Source organism: Suillus subalutaceus (genome assembly GCF_016647625.1).
Source record: "Suillus subalutaceus strain FC151 chromosome Unknown DFJ58scaffold_88, whole genome shotgun sequence".
In the NCBI taxonomy this organism is placed as follows: Eukaryota; Fungi; Basidiomycota; class Agaricomycetes; order Boletales; family Suillaceae; genus Suillus; species Suillus subalutaceus.
The window spans coordinates 84,447-111,165 of NW_024540337.1; the positions used below are offsets into that span (position 1 = coordinate 84,447).

Here is a 26,719-nt window from a genome sequence, read left to right on the forward strand (position 1 = left end):
GCGCACTTCAAGAGAGGATCTATTTGGACTATTTACTGTTGCTGCGAGACTACAGCGACGGAGGACAGGTCTCACAGATCGCCGCAAAGCAACGGCATACTAGCTAGCCTAGAGCCTGACGTACGTGAGGCGTCGCTGAACAGTGCACTGATCATACGAGAAGATGACAATACAACGTACATGGTATCAGTCTAGCTTATTTCTTCTCGCTGCTGTTGTCGCGCTTCCACTGTCAACGGTCACCCTCGTGGGAACTTGGGACGCCCGCCGCGGTGGCGAACCAAGGCTAAATCGATTGGGAGGCAATGCACCAGTCCTGCTAACAGCGTGGACTCCTCCAGGCGTGTGAAGAGGTACATGGTAGACTGTTGGTGATGAAGGCGCAGGCGAACTTTCCCGACGTGTGGGATTGGGGGTATGGGGAGCTATCAGCCCATCCGTTGCTTCACGCCTGAATGCCCTGGGAAGAAACGGAATGAGACCGAACATCGCCTTGAATAGAGACGAGTTTGAATGAGGCCCTAACGTTCGCAAGGTAGCGGTCGGCGTGCTGGGTATGCCTAAGTTTACAACCAGATCTGAGTATATGGCATCAACGAAGCGTAAGGGGATGCTTACTAGATGATGTAGGCAGGGCGTGGTCATTCGCACTCAAACTCAAGAAGAGGAAGAGCGGGACGAGCCAAACGCAGACCCCGAAGAAGGTCGCAATATCCGAGAATCCAGGTACTGTAGAATGTGTCGGAGTACGATATAGATGTGACACCTGCCTTGCGTCCCGTGTGAGGTGCGAGAAGTAGAAGAACCAAATGAAGTGATCCGAGATTGCAAAAATACAGGATGCAATAAAGGACAAGGACGAGAGCGATATAAGTGGCCAGGTGCTGGAGAAGTTCTGCAGGTAGATGACGTGGCAGACTATAGAGAAAAGTGTCTGTGCTAGGGGGAGGGAGTCTGAAATATAGAGTGCAATGTGCAACACTATTATTGCCTTCTCTCCATGTAAGATACTTGCTTTGGTTTAGAAAATGAATTCACGAACATATGTCCCCCGCTGTCCAATGATCTTAGCAAGACGTGAATGCTCCTCTATTAGCTCGGAGACATACAGCAGACCGCTAGCTGGAGCTCTAGGTAAGAAACGGGCAAGCACGAAGGTGACAGGAAGTATTACGAACCAAGTGAAAGTGTCATAAATGCCAAAGCAGCAACCATAGCAGCATAACTGTATGAAAGTGATCGTTCAATTTCAGCCGCTCAGTATTTCGAGACGAACCATACCTGAGATAATGCAATAATGACATGTCGTGAGGTTTGGCTCTAGGAGGGACCAGGCGACGGTCTGTCAGGCTTGTACAAAGTCAATGGTTCACCGTTCAACGTTAACGTTGATCGCCGAAGAAAGGGTTCCGTCAAAGCCTAATAAGTGCATCACCGGTTACAAACGCTTACACGGCACCGCAGCCACACATAGCCCGCATCCTCCACTTTGACTTGTAGCATCTCTTCTGACAATCCCCCCTGTTATCAACGCTGTCCTTTAACTGATCGAACATGAGCAACATGGAAAGTAAGCAGCCCGTGTAATAGCTAGTTCACGAGACATCCGTTGACACTTTGCAGAGACGCTATTTCAGCTGAAGGTACTTATCATCATGTCCAACAAGAATCTTCTTTAGATCTTCTCCCTCAGTTTACCGCCAAGACCCTCAATCGTCAAGCAAAGAAAGCGCAAAAGGATGAGAATACTGAAAAGGCTCGTCTCAAGAAGGTCAATTCACACTGTTGTTCTGCATCAAACGCACAGCAATCTAATGAGTGACTTCAGGCGTTGCAGCAGAGAAATACTGATGGCGCGCGGATCTATGCCTCGAATGCCATCCGCAAGAAGTCCGAGGCTCTGAACTTGTTGCGACTATCTAGCCGGTTAGACGCTGTCGCCAGTCGAGTGGAGACTGCCGTCACAATGAGACAGGTTACTGGAAACATGACCTCCGTGGTCAAAGGCATGGACAAAGCAATGGATAGCATGAATCTTGAACGGGTGAGTAAATGATAGGTCCTTCGCTACACGATATCGTGACCTCTTTCGAATGATGTCATAGATTTCGCTTGTGATGGACAAGTTCGAATCACAATTCTCCGACCTAGACGTCCAGACGTCTTACATGGAGGACGCAATATCAAGCTCAACCGCTGTATCAACTCCGCAAGATCAAGTAGATTCTCTCATGCGACAGATGGCGGAAGAAGCCAACATAGAATTGCAGCACGATCTCGCGTCGAAAGACCTGTCTGGTGTCCCATCTCTGGCTGTTAAAGAGAGCATTGGCGAGGAAGACGATAAACTAGCAGAAAGACTGAGAGCTCTGAGACCGGTGGCATAATGATATAATTTATTCCTTGCAGGTAGATAGAGGTGTTCTGTTTCGTGGATTTCTCTATATCGTAGTACAGATTGTACATCATATTCATTACTCTTATTCTTAAGCGAACCTTGTTCACTGCACAGATCAATCAACTTGCATCTGCACTTCTACATTCTGTATTACTAGGTACTACTGCAGCTGACGGTTGTTTGGATCGAAGGCTTTTGCCAAACAAACACGTCCGAGTGGAGCTCGGAAGTCGGATACTTATTTGGAATCTGGACTTCATATGCGCCAGGTCCGACCAATCAGGTCCCTACAGATACCAGAACGCCAGAATAGTGTCTCAGTGCTAATACAACAGATCGACAAAGCACCAATACGGGCACTGCAGCACGACTGTCTCGGTTCATTATCTTGAAGTTCCTTCCCAGCCGCGGCTACCTGATGCTATGCATCTCTACTTAAGTCACAACCCTCGTACACTCTACCTGGTAACTGGATCACACGACGAGCGGAAAGGACGACCACAACGGGCTCTCGTATTTCGTGCTGCAGAAACCAATCCAGCACAGGTGATCGTCGAGTTCCTGCCGAAGGATGAGGTCAATCTTACCGGCGCCGTGAGACTGACCAGCCGCGTCATTAAAGGCTGCCTTGGCCTCATCTCGATCGAAAATGGTATGTTGATTCGCATGTCTATCTGGTTCAACTCAATCATCATCACTTATAGATACTTTTCTCGCCGTGGTTTCCTCTGCGACAGAGGTCGGAAGGACCCGCCCCTCCGACTCTCAACCTGAATCTGTGGCGAAGATTCACCAAGTCTTGTTCTTCTGTCTCACTTCCAACTCATGGGATGACTTTTCTGCTTCCCAAGATACGCTTCTTAATCCAGAAAACGCCGATGCACTCATGACAAGAGAGCAGCCGCACTATTCTCAGTCCACCACACCTCCTGTGTTTGAGCATCCATGCATGCCGCTCACCAAAATTCTTTCATCTGGTTCATTCTACTATGCTCTCGATCCTGCATGGGATCTCTCGTCTCGGCTTCCCGTTCGTCTGGCGAGAGATCGATCCGTTGCACATGATATCGGTATATTTGATGAACGCTTCGTTTGGAATGAATACATCGTCCGCAGTTTACTTAATTTCAGAGAGAGGTTAGATTCCCTTGAAAGGGAGGAACTTGACAAGTGTCAATTTATCGTGCGCTTGTGCTCCCTTTTTCCTCTTGAAGACTATATGTAACATGGCGAATAGGTATTAGCCATACAAGGTTATGTGGGTGTCTTTACCATGCCTTTGTCCGCGCCGCCGGTCAATGGAGCACCCGTTATTGCGACATTGTCATTAATTTCTCGCCTTGGATGGAGACGAGCTGGCACTCGTTTCAATACTCGGGGTGTAGATGATGACGGGAACACTGCTAATTTTGTTGAGGTAGGTGATGAACACTGAATATAAGGTCAATGCCTGATGTGCATTCGACAGACTGAAACTATCCTCACCACAGATCAACATTGTGTGAGTTATACTCAAGTCCGAGGAAGTGTCCCATGTGCGTTTTCGCAGCGGGGGGTTCACACGCTAGTTGTTGAAACACTTTGAATTACAGTATTTTGGGAACAACAAGGGCTCCAGACCTTCGGCCAGCGTATCCAGATTACACGGCCGAACGCCTCCCAACCTGCATTTGAGCGCCACTTCGCGCATTTGATGGAGGAGTATGGCGTTACTCATGCCATCAACCTTCTAGGTTCCAAAGAGAATGAGGCCATCTTGACTTCTGCATATGCAAAACACTTGCAAAATGCAAGAAGCATCTGGGATGACGAGCTCGGTATTACCCACTACGACTTCCACAATGCCGTGAGGATAGGTGGTCATGATAGTGTAATGAGGGATCTCTGGTACGTCGTGGTCTCTTAAGAAATGGTCATTTCATCATAATGAGACGCAGTCGTTTGGAAGGCGTTAATAACAACATGGAACGTTACGGGTTCACCATGTGTGATGTCAGCGCCGACAGTCTGATTACGGAACAAAAAGGCGTATTCAGGACGAACTGCCTTGATTGGTGAGTCGAGTAGCTCATGTCAGAGTCTTTGGGTTAAATGAGCCATAGCTTGGACCGAACAAACTTTGTGCAAGATATCTTCTCTCGTAAAGCCTTGGAACAATACCTCAGTCTCGTGCATCGCGAATGGTTACAGGCTAGTGCGCTCTGGATGCACCACCGCGAGTTATGGGCAGAAAACGGAGATGCTCTCTCCCGTATCTATGCTGGTACTGGCGCCCTGAACACCAGCGTTACTCGGACTGGGAAGAGAACATTGGCAGGTCAGATACGTGGTATTAAAATATAGTGACATTTCTGATGTACCTTGAAGGCGTTTTGTCCGATGCGACAAAGAGCGTGTCGAGAGCATACATCAATAATTTTCAAGATAAAGGAAAGCAAATCGCCATTGACATGTTTCTTGTGAGTGATTTCTTTTGATCTCCTGTCTGAGTTACGAATACTTTAATTAGGGCAATATGAGTAACCAACGTCAGGTGAATATATTCGACGCGATACACGACTCAGTCGGAAAGGCACTGCAGCAACGGTGAGTGGAATCGGCACGCAGTATGATCTCACTGCCAATGCTGTCATAAGCTTATCCGAGTACTCGACTACTCAGTCGTGCAGTATATTCGTAGGAACGTGGAATGTCAACGGCCGGGTAAGGTGGATTATATGTATTCTTGCCACTGTTCACCAGTTCTCCTCCGCGCAGCTGCCGTCATCAGAAAGCCTGCTACCGTGGCTCTTCCCGCGGGACAGTAAGTCTGGTTCTTCGCTCTGGGTCGCTGTTTAATAGCATCGTCTTTTAAATAGATTTTCTAGAGTATAATCCTTGTTGCATTCCATGGCGTAACTGATAAATTTGTAGACCCGATATCTTTGTTCTCGGCTTCCAGGAAATTGTTCAACTTACTGCACAGCAGATTGTGCAACCAGATCCAGAAAAGAAGTAGGTGATATTCTGCCTTACGAAGAGCATGCGTCCTGACGTCGTTAGGCGTATATGGGAACAGAAGGTCATGGAAACCCTTGAACGTCGACCTCAGAGAACGTATGATTATGTACTCCTCCGCAGTGAACAAGTGATATATGTTCACGCTCAGGTGAAGTAATACTGACGCCATCATTGCAGCTTGTCGGGACTGCAATTCTTGTCATAGTTCGCTCAGATCTAACGGCTGTCATACGGAATGTCGAAGGAGCAGCTCGAAAGGTGCGCCTTGACTACACAATTGGAGGTCCTGGCTTGAACTTTATATTAGACTGGTCTGCGGGGCATGTCCGGAAACAAAGGCGGCGTTGGTGTCCGACTGGACTATTACGATACTAGCTTCTGTTTCCTGACTGCGCACCTTGCCGCCGGACATAGCAACGTCGAAGAGCGGAACGCGGACTTCCACACAATTGTGAAGGGTTTGCACTTTCAAAAAGGAAAGACGTTATCCAGCCACGAGTAAGCTTGATTCCCGGGAATGTAGAGCTTGACACGTATAGGCCCCCAACAGAAATATCATATGGCTTGCAGACACGAATTACAGGATAGACCTTGACAACGAAAGCGTCCGAGCCCGGTCGGAGGCCGATGATTTTGACTCTTTGGTAGCAGCAGACCAGGTGTGTTCGACGATTAATAGATAAGTACTTGCCCTAGACTAATCCTACGACAGTTGAGACAGGCAATCGACAACGGGGACGCATTTGCCGGATATGAGGAAGGGCCCATGCTATTTCGTCCCACTTACAAGTACGACCTGGGCACCGACAACTATGATACCAGTGAGAAGATGCGCATTCCGGCTTGGACTGGTAAGCGGTTCCGACGTTCAGGGGGTGCACTCACGTGGATTACACATCTCGCAGACAGAATTTTGTTCAAAGGCCGATTCGATCTTGCAGTATACTCCCGGGCTGAGCTGAAAGGCTCGGACCACCGTCCTGGCAAGCTCTTTTCCGGTTGTAATCACTACACGCCACTGATTGCTGGCACTAAGTTTTTGCGCTTTTTAGAAGCGAGGTGCGAATTATAGATGTCGTAAAGAGAGCCGCATTATCTCGGCTGCTCTTGGAAAACACACTGTCGGCTACTCCGGGCGAGAAACTTGATGAAAAACTTGCGTCTTTAGTACTTCCCGATGAGTCCTATTCTGAATGTCTGTGTTGTATTATCTTAGTCATCCGCGAAGCTCATATCTTAGTACTAGTACCCCCGCCCAGCACGGATGATGATGCATGGTGGAACAAACCTGGTAAGGATGTAGCGACACCAGCACACATGCTCTGACACGTTTTCAGAACATCCAAATGGCATCTTTCCCATCTCAATAGCTCACCTCCTGGAATCAAATGCAGCCAACCCTTTTGACTCGCCAGAGGAATCTCCCTTTTCATCCTCACCATCGTCCTCCGACGAAGAATTATATTCACATGCAATGGGGTTACAATCTCCGATCACACCTGTTCGCAAACCTCCTCCACCTCCCCCACGCTCGCGGCATACCAATGTGTGATACGGAGCTTAGATTAATTCTATGGTTGGCATGGTCATAGAGGTCAGCAATAAAGTACTGAATGAAAGAAGTACAGGACTGTGGCACGGACATATCAAATCAGACCTTGCTTTTTCAGGTCTTCATAAGTTTTCCTATTGTAAACATTGCCCTCGTCGTCCTCAAGTTCTTCCATTGTTTCCTGCTCGAAAATCTCATGTCGTCCCTCTTGCTTCAACTTTTCTGCCACTAAATAGAATTTCAACGGATACTCTCTTTGAAAATGAAAGCACTTACGTGAGAGGGCATCTTCAATGCGAGTAATTTCGTGGAAATGTTTTGTATTTGGCAACCCCAAAGCTCGCATGCCAAAAGCGTGCCGTGATTCCTTTATGATCGGTGATTAGCCTACCACTATCAAATCAAAGCAGGGCTGCATACTTGGAAGTGTCGGTCAAAATTTTTCCTGTTACAGGGTTGTAAGCTTTCATACCGCCATCCCGAAAATCAGAAACTACTACCTTCCCATGTACACGTGGTCAGAGCATATCTCGCAGCGATATTCTACTCCAAGGCCGTGAAGCTTGTAGAGCCAGTATGGAATTGGCTTGCCATCCCAGCCGAGCGGAAGTTTCAGGGGATTGTAGATCCTCTCCTCTTCCTCTTCTTCGGCCGCGGCATCGCCAGATGTATTGGTGGGAGCCGGAGGAGGTTTCGATTGCTCAAGCAGTTCTTGTTCGCGTTCGCGCGCTGTGAGAGAGAAGCGACGTTCCACATTGGACTTCGTCTCGCTGATAGTGGGGGCCAGCACCACAAGAAGGGAAGTGGAAAGATACGTTAGCAACGCGGAGCTCCGGAGTCTGGATTTCACAAGTTGAACATTACTCGCGGGTTGTGCGGTAATGTTTTGTGTACCGTTTGGATTTTGCGGAGGTGTTTCAGAAACGGCCTGTTTGGCAATTGCTTTCATATGTTTCTTGGAGGTCAAGTGGGCGTCATAAACGGTCTTCTTTGAATAGCTTTTCTGGCCTGGGCGATGCTAACGTGAACACATGCGATTCGTTGAGATAAACGACTTGACTGACAAGCAGAGCACCACGTTCCCTCTCCTGCGCCGTCCGCATTCGCTGATCGCTTAACGGTTTTACTTTCATCCCAATCAACAAACTCGCCATCTTCCCACTTTTGGTAAAATTCGACTTCGGCTTCCTGGTGTTTTGTTTGAATATCTACAAGCGGCTGTGTCCGTTTTACAAAGGACAGGAGATAATCATGCAAGTGTTGAATGTACCTGGATAAGGATTGAGGGCAGCTCACGCCAGGATATGCACCAGCTTACACTTCGTAATCTTTCGTTGCTCTAGCCTCCTTCGAAAGCTCGCTGTGCAGTAAGCCGTTTTGAGCGGCAAGCAAGATATCAAGATACTGAAGGTAAGGCAGTCGTTTTGAAATGTTCTTCAAGTTATTATACGCGGTGTGATTCGCATACAAATCAAGATACTTTCCGTATGCTTCTTCACCGGAGAAAAGCAAAGATATGGCTGAAAAACAAAGGTGAAACAAAGGAAAATTAAGGCTGCTGTCAACGCACGGTCTTCCTCCTCGTAATCATCATCCAGTCCATCTTGATTACCCTCCTCCAAGATGGCAGCAAGCTCCATGTCGAAGCCTCCTGCTACAGCATCAGGATACTTGTTGTAGTGGTCCTGAACCTTCACCAACCGCGCATAGAACTCAGAAAGGTCATTCTGCGCTGCTGCTGGAGCGCTAATTGCGCCTATTTCAGCTTTCCGCGCATCCTCATCAAGGTAAGAGTTGTGCAAGGCTGTCACACGCGACGAAATGCGATCCAAGACTTGAGCTGCTTTGTGTTCTGTCTGAATCCTGATTTCATGACTTGCTTGATTTCTTGACAGCAGTGAGTAGAGAGCGGTTTCGTATCTTTCTATCTCCTCGTGTGTCTGACGCTGTGTTTCGATGATGGAGTCCATGTCGCCCAAGACTATACTTACTGGAAAGTTCACGTCCAAATATTGAGCTGGTTAGGTGGTATTTTCAATCTCCGATCTTTTCACCACCTCGCCCATCTTCCCTATAGGTCAACATGTCTGGCATCAACCCTGGAGACGAGGCAAGTTTGTCAAACAGCCCAGAGAAGGGCAAAATAAATTGCGTGGTCGTGCATGGTCTAATTGATTTCGCAGAAACTTGTATTTGAGTCCTCCGAGGCAGTCTCGGTTGTGTCGACTTTTGACGACCTCAACTTGAAAGAGGACCTTCTCCGCGGCATATATGCGTACAGTAAGTTTATTTCGCTCCTTGCAGTGTTACAAGTGCCGAAGTTTGTGTACAGACTTCGAGAAACCGTCTGCTATACAGCAGCGAGCTATTCTCCCAATAACACAGGGTCGCGATGTCATTGCACAAGCGCAGTCTGGAACCGGTAAAACTGCCACCTTCTCGATATCCATTTTGCAGTCTATCGACGTCTCTGTTCGCGAAACACAGGCTCTGGTGCTATCGCCTACGCGCGAACTGGCGACCCAGATTCAGTCAGTGGTTCTCGCTCTCGGTGACTATATGAATGTCCAGTGCCATGCTTGCATTGGAGGCACATCCATTGGCGAGGACATTCGAAAGTTGGAATACGGTCAACACGTGGTGTCAGGAACTCCTGGTCGTGTTTTTGACATGATTCGACGCCGTGCTTTGCGGACGCGCAACATTAAAATGCTGGTTCTTGATGAAGCAGACGAACTGCTCAACAAGGGATTCAAGGACCAAATATATGACGTGTACCGTTACCTCCCCCCAGCTACTCAGGTTGTCCTACTGAGTGCGACGCTACCTTACGACGTGTTGGAGATGACGACAAAATTTATGACCGATCCCATTCGTATCCTCGTCAAGCGTGATGAGTTGACGCTAGAAGGGATCAAACAATTTTTTGTTGCTGTAGAAAAAGAGGACTGGAAGTTCGACACACTGTGTGATCTATACGACACACTTACCATCACACAAGCTGTCATCTTTTGCAACACCCGGCGCAAGGTATGCCTCCAAACAAATTCCTCTTCAATGTAACTTACTGGTTGCCATAGGTTGATTGGCTGACTGAAAAGATGCGAGCGGCAAACTTCACTGTGTCATCGATGCACGGTGAAATGGTTCAGAAGGAAAGAGATGCTATAATGGCGGAATTCCGTGGTGGCACATCGTGCGTCATTTTTTGGCTTGCTTGAATCGGGAAAAGTTTTGATGTCTATTGTAGTCGCGTGCTCATCACGACAGATGTTTGGGCCCGAGGGATTGACGTCCAACAAGTCTCCCTTGTCATCAACTATGATCTCCCGGCGTAATTAATTTTGCCTGGAGTCTTTTTAATCTACTGACTGAGCCGCTTCACTCAGCAATCGTGAGAATTACATACATCGCATTGGGCGCTCTGGTCGTTTCGGCCGGAAAGGTGTTGCCATCAATGTACGTTATGCCCTCATCGCTCCCGCTTGATATTCTCATGTGTAATTCGTTAGTTCGTGACTGTCGATGATGTGCGTATCCTGCGTGACATCGGTATGTCATTTTTTAACTGGTTACTTTCATCACTCACTCCACCCTAGAACAATTTTACAGCACACAAATTGTACGTTGGCTCCTCAGTCGTTACTTCATGCTGTCTTCATTGCTAATGATTCAATCCACAAGGACGAAATGCCGGTCAATGCTGCAGAGCTTATCTAGGAGTGATACGGCAGACCGCAGTCAAGTTATTGCTTGCATTGAGCACGGATGATATTCAATGGTCTGCATATTTGTACTTTATGAGGTTTTATTTTTTTGCATTCCCTAGTTGTGGTTGTATCCCTTCTCCTTGACTGACTGGCATCTGCAAATTTGTATGGTCGTCACTAAAAGGCCGTGTTGTCTTTGATTCTGGGTACAAATTCATGTGAATAATGATAATTGTATGCATGGTATTCCCATCACTTATGCCCTTTCCCGTTGCGGGAAATGGGCATCGCATGGATAGAAGGCGACGGTTACCCAGTTTATCCGTGCAGTGCCTCCAGTTAAGAGCACGTAATATTTACTCTAATTTATTTCTGTCCCTTTTCAATCTTGATTGGATCGGTGTTATTCTTTGCTAGCCCTAGTAGCTCGGCGGTTTCAAATTGGGCTTGATCTTCTGCTACCTTGTTTTCCCCAGCATGGTCATATCTGATGTTGATGACAGTACTTTAGGAATGCGGTACCCCACCGCTTGCCATGACAGCATCCATCTGGAATATTTTCGGTGGTATCTGCGCTGAGCTTGCACCACATAATTGAAATTTTTTCGAACGAGCAGTCTCGAGCAGGTGGCAAGGGCGCATATCTTTCATATTGGTGCATGCATTCCCACCGTGTAAGTGATATGTCGCGCGTGTATAGTTCTACTGCTGAGGGCGGAGATCAATTCTTCATTTGACAATCACATCTTCCAACAGTTGCGGCGTCCGCGACAAAATTCGTTTGCTAATGAAGCCCTTCCTGGCGAACCATTTTTTGAAATTGTATTCAGAGCATGCCGCTGTTCGATGCGCATGTCAGGACAACTCTGATTGCGCATGTGAAGTAGAAGGTGTTGATCTGACTGATGTGGAGTGAATAGACGAACAGCGTGGCTTATTTCACGGACTCGTATGGACAAATATGATGACCCTGAACGGATGGTAGGTTAACGACTGCTGGCTCCAACGCGTCATACTTCCACTTGTGGCTTAAATAGTACGTATTATGAGATCTAGAAAAGGTACCTGGTACTGGTACTTACAAGCCCCTATGGCCCTTGTGACGGGTAATTGTTCTGAAGCGGCTCAATTCCCCCGTGTTACACGCCAGGGCATAAGCATGTGTGACCGGACAGCTTCAATGCGGTCCACGTGAAGTCATGAAGCCAAGAAGGCACAGTGGAGGGAGAAGTGATTGCCAAAGGTGGTGATACGTACCATAGATGCACAACTCGAGATAGAACCAGAGTTTAGGGGTATGTGCCAATCATTTGAAACCAACGGAGGCTTCGATAGCATATAGCATGACTTGAGTCTATTTCATGCGGTCTTTGTGCACGATAAACGATAAACGACCTTCATTGGCTGACTAGTGGGGGCGTAAGGGTTTATGTAATGAAACGGTAAATTATGCGGGTACCGCGCAACGCGTCGCACCATGTTCGAATTCTATCACGGTTCCTGGTCCCTCTTTTATTTATGGACCGAAGGAAAACAGGACAAACCCGGAGGCTTTGGAGAGACGATGCGACAATCGGATGCTTTGACGCTCTGAAGTTCTAACAAAAAACGTTACAGGACGATCGAAGATCAGATTCATTGGGATACCGGGATTCGACTCCTTTTCAACGCTCGTTTATAGAACTTGTCGGAAGCATCGGGGAGTTAATCTTGTGGCGGTATAATTGGCTTGTACTGTCCAAGTAAGCAATGAGCGTTAGTTGACGAGTGAAGCCGCAACCAAGAAATATGGACACGAAGACAATGTCATGCCGACACAAAGCCACCGGTCCACTATTTGGGACTAAGCGTCAGCCGCGGCGAGATAAAATGCTAGTCATGGTGACCGTGGAGTTGCCTCTTCGCGCCTGAGAGGGAACAGTTAGCCGTAGAAAGTTTGTACAGCCAAGGGCCATTGAATCAACACGTTTCTCTGCTGAAACCGTGAACAAACATTTTTGAGCGCGCAGGGATGCGATGCGGCAATCGCACGGTGTATGACGTTTAACCTGCCACAGCAAGAAATGGTCAAAAATTATGGGAATCGTTTGGAGGCCAAGATCAGCCTGAGCATCTTGAGAGCGAATGGGCGTTGGCCCGGTGGGAGAAACTGTCACAGACACCGAGGAGCTAATCATGCATCATGTGGCAACATAGTAATCAAATTCCAAGTACTGACTTACTGTGTACACTCGTAACAGCATCAGTTAATGGATGAAGAGAATCAGGATATGAGGCCAATAATATCATGCCGGCACAGGTCGACCACTATTTTGCGACCAATCATTAGTTCAAGTACGGTAGATTGCCTATACTTATGTCAATAGCTAGCCGCGATGCGATAATATGAATGTCCATGGGATATATACTTTATCACAACTTATGCTTGTGTTTGAGCAGGGACGGTCCACCATGTTCTCGTGCTGTTGGCATGTGTTATCTAAAATAAAATGTGAGCCGCCGGTGAAAAAAAAAATCACCTAAGTATTTCCAAAGATTGTGAATTTTACTGGTTTTTAGTGCGGCCGTACTAATTGGCAAACTTGAATATTCTGGAGAATTATGCGGCCGAGAAGATCTTAGACCTTCAGGCCCGCGGGCACCAAAATTACCACGTCGCTGCTACTAAGCAATTATTCGAGTAAATCACTATAGGCACAATTAATCATCACAGGATACCATGTGTCGGGTATTGGTTGGATGTATCCATAAATGTTACACCTTTTGACCAGTCACCACAACGCCATAGAAGGTGGTTGTACATTACAAACAGTGGAGACATCTAAAGTACTTGAAATAGAATTCCCAGACTGTCCCCAAATAATTTCGGATCATGAAGATACTTGACAATGACTACGTGACTGCACCGACCAGCTCATTCAGTGCTCGTTTTTGGATAGTCCGTGAGGACCACGCTGTTCCTTTGAGTAATGATAACGCTTCTCGAACTGATATGAAAGCCATGCTTCAACGCCGGGGAAGCCCCACAGCATTTGCGAAAAGGCCGGAACCCCGCAGTCACAGCACAAACATTCTGCAGTGCCATGAGCAATTTTGGCGGATCAAGCTTATCTTGGAGAAGTTGATCTGAGCTGTATCATCACTTCGGAACGAAGATGAGGATAATAGAGTTGGTGGGAGCGCGAATTGCGTGCGCAATAACCAATCGAGACACTGTTGATATGGCGCTATCGGTGATAACATGACAGCTCAAAGCCACGTTCACCGAAGTACGTCAAGCCGTAAAGCTACTCACTCAGTCGCCTCCGGGCCGAAAGGGGTAACTTAGGCTATAGCAACGTTTCAGTCCTGAAAGTTTTCTGCAAGAATTGTGGGACATTATCTGGGAAAGAACACCATTTTGAGCTCGCCCCACGTCTGCAGAAGAAGAAAAAGGTATGCTGTCCCGGCTCCTCCGCGCGCAATCATCCGCACTTCTTGATGGAATTATCAAATTCCGTCGTCCTATAATGTGCATGACATTGACGATATGATGCCGCTCGTAAGATATCGACAAGGGTCAGGGTGCACATTTGTTTTGAGCTCTGATCCCTTACTCATCAATCGTGCGACCACTGCGGGATTGCCATTTCCATAGCTGTTGGTCTTCACCGCTAGACGGATGCCGAGAATGGATTATTAGTCTTCCCCATGTCGGCCTCATTTTACTTGTCGTGTAAACGGGTGAGAGAACTATCTCGTTAGAATGGCCCTGATTTCAGGTATAAAAGACATACATATTGAAAAGCTCTAAAACCACATCCTGATTATTATGTGTTACTGGAGAAGGTGGGTAGCTACTTGTTCGGCTGCAGCTACCGTCATTGACTCGCTGTTGCTCAGAGTGCGCAACTATTACAAAGGGTATGATCATATTCAGTGGCCAGAATAATTGACGCTATCTTCCTTCGTAGCTGCGGGCACTCAATAAATCTGGTGCGATTTTTGTTAGCTCCGCAAGTGTTTCATTTAGCTAATACATCACCTTGTGCAGCCCGACGAGGAGGTCAGAAGCCAGTAACTTTTTTGTTCACCATCTCACCAAGTGTCTAGATCAAGTGTGACCTTAGAAACTGCAAATTCAGCCCCAAGCATTCACCGACATGTATACCGCCGCAGTGCACTAAGGTGTGCTGGCAGTAGTAAGTCTTCATACCACTGAATTCCAAACACCGCTAACTTGCGACGATATAGCCGTCAATACCCCCAGCAGTATGGTATGTCAATAAGTCAACTGCACTGACTCTATGCTGATATCTGCTGCGTTCAGGACCACAGATTGACAAGAAGTGCCCCAGATGTAGTGGACGCGGCTGAGCATTGTTTGTGAACATCATCTTGAATGGATATGATACAGACCGACACTGCCTGACAGATGTATCATATTGCGATCAAACACACATAAGCTGAACACATGAGTGAGCGTGAATATGCAATAAGAAGCTCGAGATGGAGTGGCTCAATCATCCACAATGTTATGCTTCTTTTTCAACTGTGCTAGTTCTTCCTCTCTTCGGGCTAGATCGGCTTTAGCGGCGGCAGCATCTTGTTTCGCTGGCATATGATACAGAACAACAATATATCGCTCTTGCAGATGGAAACCATTCAAATGTTCAAGTGCGTTTTTTGCCTGCGTTAGCGGGAATTAGATAGAACGAACCCATCGGGACAAAGGAAAACTTACATCCATAACATCATCGAATACAACAAAGGCGGTTCCTTTCGTCTTTTGCTCATCCCCTATGCGTATCTGCCTGATGCTGCCATATCGTCCAAAGAGATCGTACAAGTCCTCCCCGGTAATCTGGTAGTTAAGGTTTTTGACGAAGAGTATACGATTAGCACCTGGAGGCAATTTTGACTGCGGAAAGTTCAGCTATACTTATAGATGTAACTTTGCGGGTGCTCACAGTTGGTCTTGGGGCAGCCATGGTGGTTGTGTCGACCGAGCTTGACAGTTATTATGTAATATTCAATGTTTCACGAGCTCCACAATTTAGTGATGATCCTGAACGGTACTACTAAGTATGTACGTCGTCACTTCTGGTCTTGCATCCCCCCCTTCTACCTCACTCATGGTCTACATTGCCTGCATGCTCACTGTATCGTTGGTTGCATTCTATCTGCTGCGTTTATGCTCGACAACTTTTCGCTCTATTCTCCCAAGTTGAAATTTATTGAGTCCCCAATACCTTCGTTACTCCAGGCTTCAAGCCTGGTCATACCCTCGCGCTGCCTCTCTACGACTTGCATGCTCCACCAGAACATCCCTATGTGTGCACGCCCCGTGCCTATTCAGCGTTGGTACAGCCCTACACAAGGTCACAACAATTGGACACTGAGTGTGCTTCGCTCGTGTGGAAAATACGTCTATGTGGTGCCGATTCGTGTGCAGGTGCTTGGAAACGTCACACCATCTGTTTGTCGAGTGTCGTCGTTTTGCAGAAACGCGCAACAAGTCGTCGCAGGAAGTGTTTGATTCAACTTCCGTGCTTCTTCGAGAGGCAAAAACAACTACTCAAACAACGGGGATTTATCTGCGCTCCGCACGGCGCCACAGTGTTCGTTGATTATGCTCTATTCCGGCCGATACACACACCCCGACATTACCTTGGAGTTGTACCTGCAATCAACGGTTCCGCTAGAACAAATTTAACCTGTATTGGCGATGAAAATTGCGTCAACGGGGCATATTGCGAGTATTCGTTTGGCAGGTCAAATTTGGAGAACTTACAGGTGTATCGTCAATTCATGGGTTGGAAAAGTTCACCATGCTTTTGACTTACCTACGCATCTACAACATCTCCATCCACGCTTATGATTTTTGTGCATGTCTTTTGCCTGCTCAATGAGCTGACGAGGTGCTTACTGTTACGCCTGAGTTACATCAGTAGCATAGTCAACCAATGAAAATCATTCATCTTTCACATCTCGGAGTTACAAGTTCGAACTGACTCAAGTTTCAAGCCTCAGGAGGTCTGGTTACTTGCTAGCCAATTGACTGGAAACTTCAGTTTGTGGTAGTACAGAAGTCTCATTGTTTCTTGAAATTCATCAAGGGACGACACCCCTCTTATAATTAATATTAACACCAATGGAGTAAATCATCGACTGACGGGTACATCATGAATCTTATGCTAACGGTTAAACGCCCCAAACGACGACTTTCTTGAGAGCTACAAGGCAATCTCTGACAAAATTCGGGGTAGAGGTAGGCAATAAGAGGTAGGCGACTTGAGGGGAATATTGTGACAACCGAAAGATTCAAAAATGAGAGCTTTGGGAGGCTTTGGGGTAGTTGGTTTACTACCTGACGCTGTCCACGAGAGCGCGCCCTTCGTCGTGAAGTAAAGAACGACATTCAATCTCGATGACTCCATTCAGTAGTGATAGACAGTATATATCTGACCTTGATTACCCGGGAGGGTGATAAGGTTCAGTATCAAGATTGCACGCAACAGTGATAGTTTCTCAGAGGTCAAAACAAGTGTGTTTTCTTCCGCATTGAATATGAAGTAGAGTAGGGGGGGGGGGGGAATAACTCTTGTATGACGATCGGAATCCTACGACAAGAACATGCATGCAAGATGATGATGCTTCTAGGAGAACAAGCTCGGCAACCGATCATTTGAAAGAACTGTGACGGTGTGGAAACACGGGTATACTGAATTGTGAAGTAAGCGGTTCTGTCTTCGAGACGGCAGATAGGATTCGACATCCACTCGCCATATATATTTTAGCGAGTCACCGACGACAGACGGAAGATGCATCATGTTGAATATGAACTCGTCAGCCGTTCGACTGGTGTACACTCCTCTACCCCCCTCACGCAAACAACCGTTGCAGCTTCTGTATCTACTGCGTCTGGGATGGTGCACTTGATGTCCTCTGCATTGGGACATGGACAATCAGCCGGTCTCTCGACACACGTCAGGGTACTTGGGCACAGGTATTGGGAACATGGGACTAAAATATCAAGAGTGAGTGATTCCTTGAGGTAGTATATTGTGGGTCTGGATACTGACGAGCTTCTGAATGCGCCATCCATTGGGAGTTACCAGAAGGTCCAGATCCTCTTTGTTGTTGTTGCTGCTGCTGCTGCTGGGAATGCCCAAACATCTGATCAAAGAAATTGAATTGTGCACTCGCCAGCGGGAGAGAAGCTACTAGAAGCAAGATCAGGCTGCGCAGTTGCGTGGTCATCATTGAATTGATGATTCGTAGTCTCGCTGTCCAGAGGTTAACCGTTATACGTGTCGATTGCCACGTGCACGACACGGTACACCGTGTAGCTAGTTGTAGTACGCTTTAAGTTACGGCGAAAATTTCATCCACCGACTAAGTTACAGAGCACTCAAGTCAGAAAGAACATAACAAATTAGACTTGAATTAAACCGACAAATCCAAGGTCATGAGTTGAACCACATGTTGTTCCAGGTAACCGGCGTTACAGTATCAAATATATGTAACTGACAATGTGCAGATAGTCATCGGAGATTTCATAAAATGTGAATAATAGATCCGGGCCAACCAAGTATCAAAAGACAAGACAGATGGAAGATAGGAGAAGATGGATTGCGTAGATCAAATAGACTGCCCTGTAAGGTTCCTCCCAAAAACGCCCTCCCATGTCCCTATATTGAGAAAGTGGCTATCGCGGGTTATATTCAAGAAGCCTGAGAAGTGATAACCCCATCCATGCAAAAACTGCTAGTTGTGTTGCCGGACAGCTGGCGGGATTCCCCTCGAGTAGTAGATCGATCTGAGCGGAACGTTTTTTCTATCAGAAGAGGAGACCGTGTTAAAGAGGCCTTCTTGGCTTTCTTTCGAGGAGGGATATTCTCTTTAGTGATCTCCCTTTCAGAAAGGCCTTCTTCAGAACTACTAGGCCACGAGTCTTCGTTATCAGAAGACGGACTTGTTCGTCGCGATGGTGTAAGAAATATGTGCGTATCTTGATACGTGTCAAAGCCAGGATAATGCACTGACTGACGATCATGAGGCAGTGGCATCTCACGAAGAATTGCCATTGAGGCGGCGCCAGGTTCAGCGCCGCGTTGGGATGACTGCAGGCGAGACGAGCGACGGAGGCTAAGTGCAGATGCCGAGTCGTCTCCTGAGGCATTGGTTGAGCGTATCAACTTTGGCGAAGGTCTTCTCGGTGTTCGTCTATCCCTTGAGCTTCCCTGAGTGGCACCAGCACGTTGTGCGGGTGATGTCAATGTTATTGACGAATCGTGCGAGGCTCCGACATCACTTCCAAAATATGGAATGTGGTGTTGCAATGATGACAGGGAGGCTTCACCAGGTAGGAGAATGCCTTCTGAGTGCAAGATGCGGCGCTTAGCCGGACTAAAAATGGTAGATTTTGAAGGCGAAAGAGGGCGTTTGGCTGGTTTAGCGGCATTGGTGGGAACTGAATTGGCGCCGCTGGCTAGAAAATGTACAAGTGGGAGGTCTTGAAGAGGACCAGTACGAGCCATCATGGGCATTGTAGAGAGCGTTCAAGAAGAGAACAGGGAATATTGAAGTGATATACTTGATTGATAGCGGATGGTTGGTGTCAAAGGCGCTTAGCGCTTAGCCCTCGCGAAGAGCCGGATTTCATAACGACACGTGACATAATGTGTCCTAGTCATACTACTCGCAATTCGATTACTCTACGTATTAAGCAGGAACTTCCGCAAGCATCACCACATCGAAAACACCAGTACCCGTTTGGTTAGGGCGTCCCATGACCAGATTACCTGATGGTGTGGACAAGTCGTCGAAGTCACCATACAACGTCGCGTCTGAAAGGAAGGCGGCAGTTGTCTCGTACGACGCCTTTAAAAGGGGCGAAGGGTTACTTGAGAGACCCTTGCGGTTGAATGGCTTGTAGGCGCCTTCGAATGTCTGGCCGTTGATAGGATCGTGAGTAAGTGAGTTGCGTGCCTAGTCAGTAAAGGGTCTTACCATATAATCTGCAATGAGTTCCAGATGCCTCCCATCAACATCAATCTTGTAGGCGTCAAATACTCCACCGATCTCGCGTAATATCGCAGCACGCGCCATCTCCACGCCGTAAGCTTTGAGGATGGAGTAGATGTCATTGGAGTAGATAGTATCCAGATCAATGATGTTGTCATCTGTCGCGCCTGTAAATTGCCAGATACCCCGCAAGTTGGATCCATTGGTAGTCAGCTAGATTTGTGATCAGCTCCGAGCTCAGGTTGAACTATACAATAGCGTACTCGTATTTTCTCCACTCCGCGTTCCTTTACAACCGCACTAAAGCAATCTGTGATGCCAGGGATCTCTCGGATAACAGTCTTCAGGCAAGTGCGCTCGACTATGCCCACCAGCAAAATTTTTGGGAAGTCTGCAGGAAACTGAAAAATTATGAAGTGACCGCAAAAAATGCAAGGCATAAATGACACGAACCTCGAGCTGAATAGAGCATTTTGACTTCGTAAATGTGAACGAAGTTGCTTGTTGAAAGACATCCATGAAGGCGTCCGCTACGACTTCAGCTTGTGCGTGAATAGCCGTCGGATGACCAATTTTATCGTCGTCGTCTTCTTCGCCTTCGCCACCCTCTGCCTCTGAGGCATAAGCCGCTTCGATAACGGCATCGTCCAAGTAATCCTTTTCACTGTCATTGTCAGACTCGTAGGATGTCAGTTCCTTCTGTTGACGAGCTCGCTTTGCGTCAACAGCATCACCATCCCCTTGCTCACTCTGGCCATCAACATCCTTACCACGGCCTGGGCCCTCACCCTCACCCTCGCCATCTTCAGCCTCCGCCTCGCCAGCGACAGATTCTTTTGATGCCTTCCCTTTCCCAAGCTGCGCTATCTGGCCCTTCAGATCTGTGTCGAGCTTCTTCATTTCCGTCTGAATCTCCTTCTTGAGTATTGACGGAAACTTCGCTGCAAACACAGCAAGAACTTCCTCGGGCAGAACGTCATACTCCTCGGTGTATTCTTCCGCGGGGAAGAAGACGATGTCTATAATGAATTCGGTCCGACGTGCATCGCTTTGCACAGTCAAACGCTCTTTGACCGTCAAATTGTCAACCAGCTGAGACAACGTCAATTTGCTAGCCCGTTTGCAAAAAATGTCAATGTCCAACTGGGACACGCCAGGCGCAACTTCCATAGTCATTGAAGGTGTCTTGGGCTTTTGTGAAGCTGTCATTACAATCTCCCGCAACCGAGGAATACCCAGTGTTACGTTAGCAGCTCCGTGACCTACATCAGAAGTATGAACATTCAGCACGTTGGCAATTTTATAACAAAAACTGACCTGCAAAGTGGAACGTGTTAAGTGTCATCTGAGTTGACGGTTCTCCGACGCTAAAAAAAAGTAAGAATTAAAATATGCACGGGGTCGGAAGCTTACCCCTGAGACGCCAACAAACCAACAGCTTCCCCAGGTTCCACCAGACTTCTTAGATACTTGATATTCATGAGCAAGTTGAAATATCTGGTTTTCATGGGTTCGTGCCGACGCTTGATCACGGGGCCATCCGTCGCCTTCTTATCTTTATTCATCAATAACCCATGAGGGTTGGACTTGATGTACTGAGCCAATGCCTCCGCAAACTTCTCTGATGTGCTGCCGAGGTATCGACTAGGGCTATACACATCCAAGGCAGGAGCGCGCTTCTCTCGCTCGGCGGGCGTGTACTTGTCTAGACGTACTTCTGACTTCTTCAGAGTTTTCTTCATATAAGACACGGCGTCACTGTCGTTGATCTGACCAACAATGCTCTTAGGCTTGTACAGGTTAAGAAGGGTGATTTGGTTTCGGGCGATGAACTCGAACTGGTAGAGGTGCTTCTGCTTTGTAACGTCTAGGGCATCGCCGCCATAGTGGAACTGGTATATGGACGAGTCGCTGCCACGGACAGTGTGATCGTAGTGGACACGGATGCCCTCAAGGTGCTTGATGAGACAGCGCTGGAGATAACCGGATCGAGACGTCTTGACTGCAGTATCGATGAGACCTTCACGTCCAGCCATGCAGTGGAAGTAAAATTCCTGCGGCTTGATGCCCGTCAAGAAGCGACTGGCAACATACCCACCTGCCATGGCTTTCGGCTCGAATGACTTGAACGACGGAAGAGTTTTTCCGCTGACCATTACGGGTACGCGACGACCTTCGAGTTCCTGCTGGCCAAGTGCACATGATATCTGCTGGGCATTGACAGCACTACCCTTCGCACCAGACAGCGTCATAGTTTGCATATGGTTGTCGGGGAATTTGCGTAGAAGACCGTGAGGCATACAAGCGTCGGCGATGGATTTGGTTAGGCCCGAAAGCTTAGTCTTGACGGTAACATCGAGGCCAGCCATTTTGCCGTCATCTCGCAAGACATCTTCAAGCAATGCCGTCAATGCTGCTGGAACTTCCTCCTTGGGTAGTTTGCTCAATGAAGGGAAATTCTCAACGGCACCGTCAAACCCAAGATCACGGCCATGTTGGAGGAGTTCAGTTCTTCTCCGATCACCGTCAGGCGTTAATGCCAGATCGTCCATGCGACACGTGAAGGCCCGATGTTGTAGAAACTTTGTAAATAGCCGGCTCAGAACGCCGAGAAGCTTCCCAGCAACATCAGCTCCATACAGCTCGTATACCGAGTGCACAAGGCCATAATCGGTGGCTCCGAACGCGGATTTGTCAAGGACACCACAGAGAAGTTCGCCGTCAACAAAAATAACCTTGTCTTCCGAGGAATGTTTACCCCATAGATGGCCGGGAACTTTAGCTTTGGAATCGAGGTTCAGCCCCTCCGCGTTGCTCGGCGTGATGTTTTTCAGGACCGTCGAGACCTGCGTAATGCGATTAGGGGCTGAGCGGGCGAACAAAGCATTGTTACTTACGACCTGTTTGCCTGTCCATAGCGGACGTGGCTTCCATATGGTTGGAGGCAGAGTGACCAGCCGTGATAGATGATAACTCTCGTCCTCAGGACGGAGTGCTCCGTATAGTAACTGGAAGTACTCCTCGCGGGAAAAAAAGGCGTCTTGACAGGTCATCCAGACCCCAGCAACAACGTGATCCTGGATGAGGCCGCGTAAGGGTTTACCAGATGTCGGGACCAAATACTGATTCTCAGTATTGGCAATTAGCATCGCTTCCGCACGAGCAACCTGGTTTTCTTCAAGGGGATTCAAAACATGATATAGATTATAATTCGAAGAAGCTCACGGGGAAAATGGATATTCATTTCTACCCAACGAGCGGTTTAGTTTCTGATTAACCTCGGAACTTCAAACCACAATACTCACCGTCACCATCAAAATCAGCTGAGAGCAGTTAGAATCAGGTTCAGTTATACGATTTGTATTTGGAATCCATACCATTATAAGAGTTGCTAAGTATAAGAAGATTAACCATTGAACCTATACTAGCAATTGGAAACTTACCAGTTCGCATAATGCATCCTTATTGTCTTTTCGCCTCGTAAAATCCGGGCCTTGTGGCACATCATGCTTGGTTTGTGAAGGGTTGGTTGACGATTGAGGATCAGGATATCGCCATCCCGAAGATGCCGATACACCTTCTTATTGATCGAAGCCGTGCGCGTTGAGAGTCCGAGGCGACCTGACGAGCTGTCGCTGCCATCTTGAGGTGTCAGCAGCTGGTTGGCGATGGCTGTTCTCTGCTCAGGCGTGAGTTTTTCCTAGCGAATCACGTCAGAACTATGGAAGTAGCGCAATATAAAATATTACCAAGGATTGTTTATGCCCATCTTCATACTCAACCATCGTCGCTCCTGGGTAACCCTTCGGACCAGTAATTACCCATTGCCGCAGTTCGTGGAAATTTGCAGGAGTCACAGGCTCAGGAAAGGTAAGTTTCCTCGCAAAGACAGGTGGGATGCCAATTTCATTTGGCTCGATATTCACATCTGGTGAGATGACGGACCGCGCTGCATAGTTGACACGTTTACCCTGCCAAGAAAATTAAATAATATGCACCTGGCAAAAAACCATTCCGTACCATCATATGTTTACGAAAGAGACCGTCCTTCTTTTCGAGCCCTTGCTTGACACCAGCTGGGGGGAGTTTACCGTTGCGGATAGGCGTAGGATTTTTGTTACTATCCATGAAGCTATTAACGTCGGCTTGCAACTGAACGAGTCCCTCGAGTAAAGCACTAAATAAACGACGCCGCGTTGTATCGTCAACGCCTGATTGCTTCACAGAAGCGGCATGCAGGTCTGCGTTTAAATCACGCAACCTATACGACGTATTCAAAACCTTGGCCAAAAGCTCATTCTGGGGGTGCTCAAACAACGTCTCACCCATGGTAGCAGGCGGACGAAAACGCGTTGGCGGAACAGGGATCACTTCCATGAAGAATATGTCGGCTGATGCCAGTGACAGACCTGCAGCATTTAGGGGGGAGAAGGGGCCATGTCGGCCAAAGATCAGGGAACAAATCTCAGGGCAGTTACGGAAAAGAAGACGCAAATGGGCACGGCATTCTTCTGGTGCCATGACACGCTCATTGCGGCCGCGCGTGGTCTTGACTTTACCATTTGCAGCACGAGGAAGACCGTTCTCTTTCGAGAGACGGGTAGCTTGGAGTTCCTCTTCCTCGTCTGAGTATGTCGGCTCCCCCTCGGGTTCCGATTCCGATTCCGAGTCTACGTCCATAGCATTCGAAGGTTCGGAGCGAGATTTTGAAGCATCTGCAGCTTGCTGCTGGAACAAGAGGACATCTGGCCTTTTAAGGCTGATGGCTCGATGCTGGTTTTTTTGCTTGACGGAGAGATCATATTCGATTATTTTAGTGAATCCCTCCTTGCGGAACGTATAGGCGAAGCTGTTATCTTGCTAAGCCAAAAATTGACATACAGCGAAAACAGCTAACTCACGCGCCACAACCTTCATTGCTACATTTTTTGGTGATGGTTGTTCTCAAAAATTCTTGAATGAGATCTTTCCGGGCCTGATAGACAAGACTGTCCTTGTAGTGATCTCGCTTGCTCCCGGAGGCCTTGCTGAGATGCACCATAACGAATAAGTTGACACGGGAATCAAATTCAGAAATAGTTTCGTCGTGACTGTCTTCGTCGTCGTCACTGGCTGTGTGTAAGGTGATATTGTCTACATCGAGAGCAGCCTCCAGGAGACCATGTTCCAACAGACGGAGTTTGGCGACATATTTGCATATCTAGTGAGGAGCGCTTCAGTCGGGGGGAATGAGCGGAAGGGCATGTGCGCACCACTGATCGACTCAGTTTGAATCTATGACAAAACAAACATGTTGCGCGAAGAATGTTGTACATGTTCGCCATGAACAAAGGGTGGTACACAGGGGCAGGCAGCTCAATGTGACCAAAGTGACCTGGACACGTGAAATAAGTTAAGTGACATGTTGCACAGCTGGATGTAAAGCGTCAGCGCACCTGTCCCAAGACCACCAAGAGTTAGGCACTCACATATCCTGACGATCGCTGGGACCAAGCGCAGGGTCATACAGGCCACCGATGTTCGGCCTGTTCAAGTCATCCAACAATACTGGATTCAAAATCTGCTTGACTGATATCCTCCGAATGTCCTCTGCTGACAGGAATGAGAAAGAGATGCTTGAGACGGTAGACGGAATGGAATGTGATATGTTCATGGCGGACGCAATGGTAGTTGTTCACTGTTGCACTTTTAGATGTTCCGGTAAGATATCATATATAAAGCTAGTACATTTCCAAGCAGGTGAATGCAACAAGCTTTGTACGATACAAGACGCGATCGACATCGACTAAGTTTTTTCTCCCTTCTAATTTGAGCGAGTCACGTGTTGACCACTACCTGGCTTGTCTTGTGTCCATCGGATTAAACGCACACTAGTCTTTTATTTCATTTTGCGTTGGCAAATGGCTGCTAATCCTATGCATGATTCTGCTGTTCAAGCTCAAGCATGATCGATCTGACTGTCGACTCGTAGACGTGCATCTTGGCCAATCTTAGCCAAGTGGTAAGCGTGACAGAACAGAAATCTGTCACTTGCAGGGTCCAGACTCGAAACCTGCTCGAGCTGAACAATCTTTTTTTCCCCTTTTACCACGGCTTGAACATGTCGGGTCACTCATGAATCATTGGGTCTATCTAAGGTAATCATAGCCAACTGGCACCAGAACAGATTAAAAATCTGTTCTGGGCTTCGGTGGCTCGGATTCGAAACCTACCGACAAAGATTTTCCCCCTATATCACACCTTGACATTCACTCTTCGACGGTTCTTCGGAGGTTCATCTTAGCTTTGGAAGCGTCCTGGCCAAAGTGATTGCCACAACAGTGGGTTGTGCAGGTTTGAAACCTGCCGACGACAAGGTTTTTTTCTCTCGGAACCCACCTACATTAATATTGTCTGCCATTACGTCATGGGTGGTTTCATCGGATAAAATATGGTCTTAGCCAAGTGGTTACTTCTCTTGGGCTTCGCAGGTTCGAAACCTGCCGACTACAGGTTTATTTTATTCTATCGAAGGTGTTTACCCCAACAGAACCTAAATCTGTCACTTAGACTGTCAACTGTTCGAAACCTGCCGATGATATTGTTTTTTATATATCGAAACACGCTTTGAAGATTCAAATTTCACTCATGGATGGTTTCCTCGGAGGTACTTAACTCAATTTTGCCTTAACTCAGGTCTTAGCCAGGTGGTTACCACAACAGAATCAAAATCTCTCGAACCCGCTGACGACAAAGTTTTTTTTCCCTACCGGAAGACGCGTCACTCATGAACAGTTCCTCGAAGGTTCATCTTCACTGGTCTTAGCAAATCTGTTTCTCTTGGAGTTGGTTCGAAACCTGCTGATAACATTTTTGCGGTGTATAGATCCTCCATCTTAAATGGGTCATTGCGCCGAAACCTCATGTTTATGTCAAGTTTATGTGATAGTCTGTCCATGAAAAGGAATTCACCTTCACACCTTGCGAAGGTCGTTTGAAGAAACATAAGTTATATCTCCGAGGTGCGTACGTGCCAACCTAGAATCTCGACAGACTGACCAAAGCTGTCAG

At 47.4% G+C, this 26,719-nt stretch overlaps 9 protein-coding genes across 9 annotated transcripts; 3 read left to right on the forward strand and 6 right to left on the reverse strand.

Annotated features, from left to right (window-relative positions):
* Window positions 1-186: 186 nt before the first annotated feature.
* On the reverse strand, window positions 187-1,304 carry DFJ58DRAFT_663545 (transmembrane adaptor Erv26-domain-containing protein; the record flags this gene model as incomplete). Its single annotated transcript, XM_041382377.1, has 5 exons — window positions 187-560; window positions 619-991; window positions 1,043-1,122; window positions 1,179-1,225; window positions 1,282-1,304. 5 exons carry the CDS (start codon window positions 1,302-1,304, stop codon window positions 187-189), a joined length of 897 nt encoding a protein of 298 aa, XP_041241535.1.
* Window positions 1,305-1,444: 140 nt separating this feature from the next.
* Window positions 1,445-2,602, forward strand: DFJ58DRAFT_798600 (Snf7 family). The gene is made up of 5 exons (XM_041390690.1): window positions 1,445-1,570; window positions 1,624-1,643; window positions 1,694-1,771; window positions 1,829-2,044; window positions 2,106-2,602. The coding sequence occupies exons 1-5, from the start codon at window positions 1,555-1,557 to the stop codon at window positions 2,385-2,387; spliced, it is 612 nt and encodes a 203-aa protein (XP_041241536.1). The 5' UTR covers window positions 1,445-1,554; the 3' UTR covers window positions 2,388-2,602.
* Window positions 2,603-2,821: 219 nt separating this feature from the next.
* On the forward strand, window positions 2,822-6,950 carry DFJ58DRAFT_663542 (phosphoinositide polyphosphatase; the record flags this gene model as incomplete). Its single annotated transcript, XM_041382376.1, has 21 exons — window positions 2,822-3,050; window positions 3,103-3,581; window positions 3,636-3,815; window positions 3,867-3,933; window positions 3,991-4,285; window positions 4,336-4,452; window positions 4,501-4,715; window positions 4,766-4,857; window positions 4,908-4,984; window positions 5,035-5,101; window positions 5,156-5,205; window positions 5,312-5,392; window positions 5,441-5,525; window positions 5,576-5,656; window positions 5,706-5,896; window positions 5,949-6,057; window positions 6,111-6,249; window positions 6,304-6,396; window positions 6,435-6,593; window positions 6,645-6,689; window positions 6,736-6,950. 21 exons carry the CDS (start codon window positions 2,822-2,824, stop codon window positions 6,948-6,950), a joined length of 3,066 nt encoding a protein of 1,021 aa, XP_041241537.1.
* Window positions 6,951-7,017: 67 nt separating this feature from the next.
* On the reverse strand, window positions 7,018-8,986 carry DFJ58DRAFT_488142 (uncharacterized protein). The gene is made up of 7 exons (XM_041380628.1): window positions 8,521-8,986; window positions 8,269-8,470; window positions 8,015-8,220; window positions 7,451-7,958; window positions 7,371-7,395; window positions 7,227-7,317; window positions 7,018-7,178 (listed from the first exon to the last, which is right to left on the reverse strand). The coding sequence occupies exons 1-7, from the start codon at window positions 8,918-8,920 to the stop codon at window positions 7,045-7,047; spliced, it is 1,566 nt and encodes a 521-aa protein (XP_041241538.1). The 5' UTR covers window positions 8,921-8,986; the 3' UTR covers window positions 7,018-7,044.
* DFJ58DRAFT_705555 (P-loop containing nucleoside triphosphate hydrolase protein) lies at window positions 8,980-10,915 on the forward strand. Its single transcript, XM_041383712.1, has 8 exons — window positions 8,980-9,060; window positions 9,134-9,230; window positions 9,283-9,980; window positions 10,031-10,146; window positions 10,201-10,284; window positions 10,340-10,409; window positions 10,463-10,502; window positions 10,550-10,915. The coding sequence occupies exons 1-8, from the start codon at window positions 9,034-9,036 to the stop codon at window positions 10,720-10,722; spliced, it is 1,305 nt and encodes a 434-aa protein (XP_041241539.1). The 5' UTR covers window positions 8,980-9,033; the 3' UTR covers window positions 10,723-10,915.
* Window positions 10,916-14,920: 4,005 nt separating this feature from the next.
* On the reverse strand, window positions 14,921-15,659 carry DFJ58DRAFT_488183 (uncharacterized protein). Its single transcript, XM_041380629.1, has 3 exons — window positions 15,610-15,659; window positions 15,384-15,560; window positions 14,921-15,329 (listed from the first exon to the last, which is right to left on the reverse strand). Exons 1-3 carry the CDS (start codon window positions 15,628-15,630, stop codon window positions 15,159-15,161), a joined length of 369 nt encoding a protein of 122 aa, XP_041241540.1. The 5' UTR covers window positions 15,631-15,659; the 3' UTR covers window positions 14,921-15,158.
* A 1,430-nt stretch (window positions 15,660-17,089) lies between these two features.
* On the reverse strand, window positions 17,090-18,028 carry DFJ58DRAFT_798632 (uncharacterized protein). Its single transcript, XM_041390691.1, has 2 exons — window positions 17,725-18,028; window positions 17,090-17,665 (listed from the first exon to the last, which is right to left on the reverse strand). The coding sequence occupies exons 1-2, from the start codon at window positions 17,903-17,905 to the stop codon at window positions 17,469-17,471; spliced, it is 378 nt and encodes a 125-aa protein (XP_041241541.1). The 5' UTR covers window positions 17,906-18,028; the 3' UTR covers window positions 17,090-17,468.
* Window positions 18,029-18,058: 30 nt separating this feature from the next.
* On the reverse strand, window positions 18,059-19,262 carry DFJ58DRAFT_798633 (uncharacterized protein). The gene has a single exon (XM_041390692.1). It carries the CDS (start codon window positions 19,189-19,191, stop codon window positions 18,367-18,369), a length of 825 nt encoding a protein of 274 aa, XP_041241542.1. The 5' UTR covers window positions 19,192-19,262; the 3' UTR covers window positions 18,059-18,366.
* DFJ58DRAFT_798636 (uncharacterized protein) lies at window positions 19,263-25,438 on the reverse strand. The gene is made up of 16 exons (XM_041390693.1): window positions 25,138-25,438; window positions 24,922-25,081; window positions 24,571-24,869; window positions 23,690-24,518; window positions 23,419-23,640; window positions 23,113-23,369; window positions 23,047-23,060; window positions 22,975-22,992; window positions 22,895-22,915; window positions 22,567-22,844; window positions 21,083-22,515; window positions 20,987-21,036; window positions 20,123-20,931; window positions 19,933-20,070; window positions 19,655-19,882; window positions 19,263-19,594 (listed from the first exon to the last, which is right to left on the reverse strand). Exons 1-16 carry the CDS (start codon window positions 25,320-25,322, stop codon window positions 19,367-19,369), a joined length of 5,169 nt encoding a protein of 1,722 aa, XP_041241543.1. The 5' UTR covers window positions 25,323-25,438; the 3' UTR covers window positions 19,263-19,366.
* Between the last annotated feature and the right edge of the window lie 1,281 nt (window positions 25,439-26,719).

Coding starts and splice junctions, on each gene's coding strand:
- DFJ58DRAFT_798600 (XM_041390690.1), top strand. Junction 1,772..1,828: donor AAAAGGCTCGTCTCAAGAAG/GTCAATTCACAC, acceptor GAGTGACTTCAG/GCGTTGCAGCAGAGAAATAC. Junction 2,045..2,105: donor ATAGCATGAATCTTGAACGG/GTGAGTAAATGA, acceptor ATGATGTCATAG/ATTTCGCTTGTGATGGACAA.
- DFJ58DRAFT_488142 (XM_041380628.1), bottom strand. CDS start 8,920: ATGGACTCCATCATCGAAACACAGCGTCAGACACACGAGGAGATAGAA. Junction 8,471..8,520: donor TGATTACGAGGAGGAAGACC/GTGCGTTGACAG, acceptor TTTGTTTTTCAG/CCATATCTTTGCTTTTCTCC. Junction 7,318..7,370: donor ATTTTGACCGACACTTCCAA/GTATGCAGCCCT, acceptor CCGATCATAAAG/GAATCACGGCACGCTTTTGG.
- DFJ58DRAFT_705555 (XM_041383712.1), top strand. CDS start 9,034: ATGTCTGGCATCAACCCTGGAGACGAG. Junction 9,061..9,133: donor GCATCAACCCTGGAGACGAG/GCAAGTTTGTCA, acceptor TTGATTTCGCAG/AAACTTGTATTTGAGTCCTC. Junction 10,285..10,339: donor ATCAACTATGATCTCCCGGC/GTAATTAATTTT, acceptor CGCTTCACTCAG/CAATCGTGAGAATTACATAC.
- DFJ58DRAFT_488183 (XM_041380629.1), bottom strand. CDS start 15,630: ATGGCTGCCCCAAGACCAACT. Junction 15,561..15,609: donor TGGCTGCCCCAAGACCAACT/GTGAGCACCCGC, acceptor AACTTTCCGCAG/TCAAAATTGCCTCCAGGTGC. Junction 15,330..15,383: donor TATTCGATGATGTTATGGAT/GTAAGTTTTCCT, acceptor CCGCTAACGCAG/GCAAAAAACGCACTTGAACA.
- DFJ58DRAFT_798632 (XM_041390691.1), bottom strand. CDS start 17,905: ATGATGACCACGCAACTGCGCAGCCTGATCTTGCTTCTAGTAGCTTCT. Junction 17,666..17,724: donor GATGGCGCATTCAGAAGCTC/GTCAGTATCCAG, acceptor TTGATATTTTAG/TCCCATGTTCCCAATACCTG.
- DFJ58DRAFT_798633 (XM_041390692.1), bottom strand. CDS start 19,191: ATGCCCATGATGGCTCGTACTGGTCCTCTTCAAGACCTCCCACTTGTA.
- DFJ58DRAFT_798636 (XM_041390693.1), bottom strand. CDS start 25,322: ATGAACATATCACATTCCATTCCGTCTACCGTCTCAAGCATCTCTTTC. Junction 24,870..24,921: donor TCAAACTGAGTCGATCAGTG/GTGCGCACATGC, acceptor GCTCCTCACTAG/ATATGCAAATATGTCGCCAA. Junction 20,071..20,122: donor AATGCTCTATTCAGCTCGAG/GTTCGTGTCATT, acceptor ATAATTTTTCAG/TTTCCTGCAGACTTCCCAAA.